This window comes from Manis javanica, chromosome 11, assembly GCF_040802235.1.
Source record: "Manis javanica isolate MJ-LG chromosome 11, MJ_LKY, whole genome shotgun sequence".
NCBI classification, from domain to species: Eukaryota; Metazoa; Chordata; class Mammalia; order Pholidota; family Manidae; genus Manis; species Manis javanica.
In genome coordinates, this window is record NC_133166.1 from 110475762 (window position 1) to 110481761 (window position 6000).

The 6000-nt window shown below is 59.1% G+C and overlaps 1 protein-coding gene across 5 annotated transcripts in view; it reads left to right on the forward strand.

Moving 5' to 3' along the window:
• CTTN (cortactin) overlaps positions 1-5717 on the forward strand; it is a 29429-nt gene extending 23712 nt beyond the window's left edge. For 3 of the 5 annotated variants that reach the window (XM_037011427.2, XM_073217281.1, XM_037011426.2), the window contains 4 exons: positions 329-574; positions 2518-2713; positions 3576-3647; positions 4520-5717. In XM_037011427.2, coding sequence (XP_036867322.2) covers positions 329-574; positions 2518-2713; positions 3576-3647; positions 4520-4656 — 651 coding nt within the window. In that variant the 3' untranslated portion in view covers positions 4657-5717. The remainder of the gene's footprint in view (positions 1-328; positions 575-2517; positions 2714-3575; positions 3648-4519) is intronic. The other 2 variants (XM_037011430.2, XM_037011431.2) reach the window with 1 other exon arrangement.
• Positions 5718-6000: the final 283 nt, after the last annotated feature.

The following is a 6000-nucleotide window of genomic DNA, read 5'->3' on the forward strand; positions in this document are numbered from 1 at the left end:
TACCCAAAAAATGTACTGGCCCATTGTAAGGTCTCCCAAGTCTGTAACGTACCATGAACAACATCGACCCAGACCCCCAAATCCTGTCAGTGGCGGGCGGGGCGGGCACCAGGTGACACCGGTCTGACTGCACCACCTTCACTTCAAAGCAAACCCTTAAACCTCACAGGGCTTGGGCTGCACACTTGGGGCTCCTGTTCGTCCCTCTGGCAGAGAGTGCTCCCGGCCTGAGTGTGACCTTTCTCTGAAATCCAGTTGTCCTTGCGGCAGCCACGCAGTCTGGGGTGACCTGGTGGTGTTCTGACCGCTGCTTGTCTTTCAATCACAGGAACAAGCCAGAGCCCCGGAGCCTCCCGCCCCTGCGTCCCCCACGGCCCCGCCGGCCCGGGAGCAGCCGCCTTCAGGCCCTGTCTGTGAGGTTGGTGTCTTCACTCAGTTTGCAGATGAGTCTGATGCGGAGACAGCCTTCCCTCATCTGCACTGGGAATGCAGAGGAGACCCCTCGCCGCTCTGCTTGGTGGCGTCCGAGAGGGAGGCCTGGAGAGCAGCCTCCCTGAGCGCTGGGCGGCCTCAGGTGCACAGCTTGCCCCTGGGCTCCTGGGACGCGTCCCTGTCCTCACCCAGCCCAGTGCCCCTGGCGAGGGCTCCTGACACCCTCTGGTCCTAACCTCACTCCCGCTGCTGCATTTGGCAGTGACCGCCTTCCTTCTGGAACTCTCTGGCACTGGGCTGCCGATCTCCCCTTGCTTCTCCATCACTGGCCCCCCCAAACGCTGCTCTGTGCCCGCACCTGGAGGACTGGCCACTGTCCCCTCCTGTCCCTGACTCAAAAAATACTCACTTGACTCACTTAGCTGAGGCGTAAAGGTAGCCCATGAAATTGGGGGAGCTGTGGGCCTGGGCTTCGGGGTGGGGGCCACAGCCACATCCCCACAGGGTCCCCTCCTTGAACTGCCACTCCTTCTGTGTGGCAGCCATGTCCTTGCAGACCCCTGGGCAGTGCTGCATGCGTGGCTTTGTGGCCCGTGACACGGTGTCAGCAGGGGCTCTGAGCCATACCTATCACCACGTCCTGCTGAGAAGCTGTTCCCTGAGCGCCATGCTGTCCTCAGAGGGGCGAGGAGATCGGCAGGCAGCACCATTTGATGGGGTGCCCCCACCCCGAGATGTGCTCAGGGCGCCCCCACCCCGAGACCTGCTCAGGGCGCCCCACCCCGAGACCTGCTTAGGGCACCCCCACCCCGAGACCTCAGGCCACCCCCACCCCGAGACCTCAGGGCCCCCCCACCCCAAGACCTCAGGCCACCCCCACCCCGTGACCTGCTCAGGGTGCCCCCACCCCGTGACCTCCTCAGGGCACCCACACCCCGAGACCTGCTCAGGGCACCCCCACCCCAAGACCTCAGGGCACCCCTATCCCGAGACCTGCTCAGGGCGCCCCTACCCCATGACCTGCTCAGTGTGCCCCCACCCCATGACCTCAGGGCACCCCCACCCCGAGACCTCAAGGCACCCCCACCCCGTGACCTGCTCAGGGTGCCCCCCACCCCAAGACCTCACCTGCTCAGGGTGCCCCCACCCCATGACCTGCTCACCTGCTCAGGGCGCCCCCACCCCATGTCCTGGCCCCTCATTCTCCAGGCCATTCCCCTCGTGTTGGGGGAAACCTGCCCAAAGGACACTGGGCCTTGCAGTTTCATCCTCGAGTGGCTCTTGTGCCCAAGGCAGAGGTGGCCTTCCTCATGGCTTCCACGGGCCCCCCACGCATGCTGCTTGCCTCCCATCAAAGCTCACGCCTGACCAGTGGCTCTTAGTGGAGCTCCCCCGTGTGTGTCCTGTGACCCCCAGGGTGCCTTCGGGTGGGCCCTGGTGGAAGCACCCATTGAAGCCGCAGGTGATGGCACAGAGTTCAGAGCTTTCCTGAGGGCTTCCGAGTCCCAAGGCCCGAGACAGAGCAGGGCAGGGCTTGCAGGTGGAGCTGGGCTGGAGATGGCGCGGGGCACGGGACTGGCAGATAGATGGCTGCGGGTCTCCTCCCAGCCTACTTGCGTGTGACTCACTGGCTGGGGCAGAGGGTTGCGCTGGGACAGCCCCGCAGCCTTGGGTCTGGCTGCTCCGGGCAGCGGGGCAAGTGGGGTGAAGCTGCTGTCGGGTGTGGGAGGGTGGCTGGTCCTCGGGGGCTTTGGGTGGCCTTTGGAGGTCTGGGCCAGGACCCAGGGAGCCAGGCTTCAGCTGCAGCAGCAGCGCGGGCAGGTGTGCCTTTCTGGATGGGCCGTGTGGCTTAGTTACTCCAGGACTCAGGGTGTTGGGGTGGGAGGATGGGATTGGTTAAGAGGAGATGGCACGTGGCCCTCATGACGCTGCCTCACCGTGGCAGGACCCTGGCGTTCTCGGAATGTTAGCAGGCATTGCCCCCTGGTCCCCATGTCTGTTTCCTCAGTCCTGCTGGGACTAGAAAGTTGTCCATGTGCCGGTGACCCAGCACGGGCCACTCGAACATCTCCTTGTCTCCCCCAGGACTTGGTGCTGTTTGGGGCCGAGCCAAGCCGGGGAGGCCCTGTGAGCGGGCCTGAGCCCGAGCCCGAGCCCGAGCCCGAGCCCGTGTACAGCGTGGAGGCCGGCAGTCCCCAGGAGGCCAGCAGCCAGCAGGGCCTGGCCCACGCTCTGGAGTCCGTTCATGAAGGCACAGACACCCCAGGCCACTATCCAGCAGGTGGGGGTCCCCTGAGAAATTCCCCTCAGCCCCTGCCCCTCTGTGAGTCTGCGTCCCCATCAGCCGCCCTGCCCACTCACCTATGTCGGCAGGGTATTCATCCCCTGCTGGGGCAGCTCTGGACCACGGGGGGCTTGGCGTGGCCCCTGAGGGGCTACAGGAAGATCCCTACCGGTGCTGGGGTGCTGGGCGGGGCGGGCATGAAGGAAGGCGCTTCCGTTGTCTCTCCCGCGTGGAAGCCTGTGGGCGTTCTCCGGGCACAGAGGGTCCAGCTCCAGGAAGCCAGGGTGTCTTGAAGTCTAAAGATGACTTCTATAAACTCGGGAATGATGCAGACATTTCAGGTGGATGAATGCTAAAACTGGTCTCTCATTTTTAAAGATGAGGTTTCCTTTACTTATTAGGACAGATCTGACATAAACCTCTCCCCTGCGTGGAGTCATACAAAAACTGGTGTCAGAACATCAGGGCAGCACTTTCACCTCCCCGAGTGTGACGAGAGGTGTGTGACCAGCTGCTTCCTGCTGGTCGTCACTTAGGATATGACCCTTCCTCAAAGTGCTAAGTCTTTAAAATCTAAAAAGTTATCCTTTGAAGCCCGTCAGGAAATCAGACACTGAAAGCCGTCCTAAAACCTATTGAGATAATTGCCCATACTGGTAGCGTCAGAGTTGGGAATCGGACTTGCCCCCAGAGAGCGGGAGTCCTGCGGGTGACAGGAGGCGCTGGTGTCCTGGAGCTCTGCCCAGGGGCCCTCGGGGCCCCGGCAGTCCTGCCTTGGGGAGGGCGTCCCACAGCGGCTAAAACTGTGGGCGTTGGGGGAACTTGGGTCATTGCTCACTTTGTCTTGGTCTGTTTTCAGAGGAAAACACCTATGATGAGTATGAAAATGACCTCGGGATCACAGCCATCGCCCTCTATGACTACCAGGCTGGTGAGGCCCATGGCACACGCAAGTGGGGGGGCAGCAGGGGCTCCCTCTCGGGCGTCTGGCTTCAGACTGTCACTGCAGTGCAGAGAAGTCAGTTACTATTTCATAGTCACATTGTAAGTGGTGTGTTTCAACTATATTTTTATACATTATTTATTTATATATATTTGAACTTAAAATTTATAGTTTATTTTGAAGCAGTTTCAGAGTTAGACAAATTCTCTGTACCTACATACATGCATACACACACATATACACATACACATGCATGTGCACACCCCCTGTTTAGTGTTTCTCTGAGCATTTGAAGTCTATAGCTGCACTACAGGGGTGCCCCGTGCCCCCAAGTACCCATGTGAATTCACTAAAACTGGGTGTGCCGCTCCGTTAGAAGCACACTCCCCAGTGCAGAAGCCAGTGCGGAGACCCTGTCATGTCTGGGTGCTGTCTCCTCTGGGATCTTGTCCCGGGACCCAGGTCCCTGGGTCCCTCTCCAGTCCCCTCCAGTCGTGGTGGTCGGCCTTTGGCCGAGGGAGAACTTCCCCCCACCCTTGTGCGTACACGTGCACACGTATATTCCCGTGTGTGCTGCAGGGAGACTCTGGGGTCTGGATAACTTCTAGAACGTGGTGAGTTACCCTAGCACCTCCCAGTCCTGCCATCCCCACACATGTACCTCAGGGCCCTGACCACTTAGCCACCCTGGCCCATTGCCACACCCCCAGGTCCCCGGGGACGGCAGGCAGGCAGGGCTGCAGCCAGGTCACGAAGCAGGTGGTTGGTGTGAGGGCCCTGCCCTGTCCCCAGCCCGTGCTCTTGCAGCCGGCAGGGGGCATGGGGTTCCACTGTCTGTCCCCCCTTGTGCCATCTTCCAGCGGGCGATGATGAAATCTCCTTCGACCCGGATGACATCATCACCAACATTGAAATGATAGATGACGGCTGGTGGCGCGGGCTCTGCAAGGGCAGGTACGGGCTCTTCCCGGCCAACTACGTGGAGCTGCGGCAGTAACTCCGGCCCCGCCCGCCCGCCCTGCCTTCTGTGCCTGCTCAGGCCCGGGGCCGCACATCCTGCTTTACATTTTAAGCTTCTGCTCATGCCTGGGAAATGTTTATGCCACAGAATTTGCTAATATATTGCGGTCATGTTTCTTAGGAGGACTTGGGTAATTATTTTTATGCGTTTAAGGTATTTCCTTTCTTGCCAAATTGATGTCACGCTGAGCCACTTCAGGGACTTGTAGTTCTCTTGGCGTGTTGTCCTTGCCCCTCTGTCATCAGTCAGGACCCCATGACCAGCACGAAGATCGCTCCCTCCTTTGTGGGCCGCTTGGGCGGTGTGGGGGCACTGGCCTGCAGTCACTGCCCCAAGGCCTCCATTTGGAGGAAGTGGGAGGGCCTGGCGGGAAGTCAGACTCAGAAACGGCTGGAGTTCGGGTAGCTTAGCATCATGTGGGGCAGCCTTGCATTCATGGCATTTGACAGGTTTTCCCAAAGACCCGGTCCCTCTGCCAGGCCGCCTCCTCATCTGCCCCGACGCTGTGCCCTCCTCCCGCCCCCAGCACTCAGTGTCCTTTCAGATTGCCCGCCCCGCCCTGGCCTGCGCAGTCCAGCTGTCTGTCCTGTGGGAGGGCAGGTGCCTTCTCTGTCACAGACTGCCTAAAACGTTCTGCCCATCGAAGTCATGCGCTTTTTTGCCAAAATATGTCAAAGGACAGTAATGCTTGATTGAGTGACTTGGCTACAAACACGAAGTGAACCAGAGGGAGGGCTCTGACCCAGATGCCCCTGTGGAGGCCACGTGAGGCGCGTTGCCTTCCCGAGAGACCAGCAGCCCAGCGACGCCTGCCCGTAGTCGGGCAGTGTCCAAGGGGGCACATGGCATGGCCTTGGGTGCTTGGGGCGTTCATGACAAGGGGCGTGGCCTCTTCCCTGAAGTGCATCTGCGGGATCCTTGCTTTACCACAGTTAGGTCGGGTTTTATATGCAATTACTGTATCTAAATTTCTGTAGCACATCTCATAGGTATGATTTTTTTAAATTAAATATTCAAATAAACCTTTTTTTGATCCACTTGCTGCTTTTTTGCCTTGGTGTTTGGTCACTTTGTTCTACAGGGAAGACACCACCTGGCCCTGGTCCCATGGGGCACACCTTCCGTTCACAGCTGTGGACCAGCTGGAGAGGCCCTTGAAAGAGGCATGCTCCTTAAAGGCCCTTTTTATGAGGGGAAATGTATTTACCTGTATTGCCAAGTTTTTGGACAAGGATTCCAATCAAAATAGAAATTCTGTTTAGAAATCATTTGTGAATGAGAGTTCTCAGAACAAACCCCAAGGTGGCTCTGGTGTAGCTA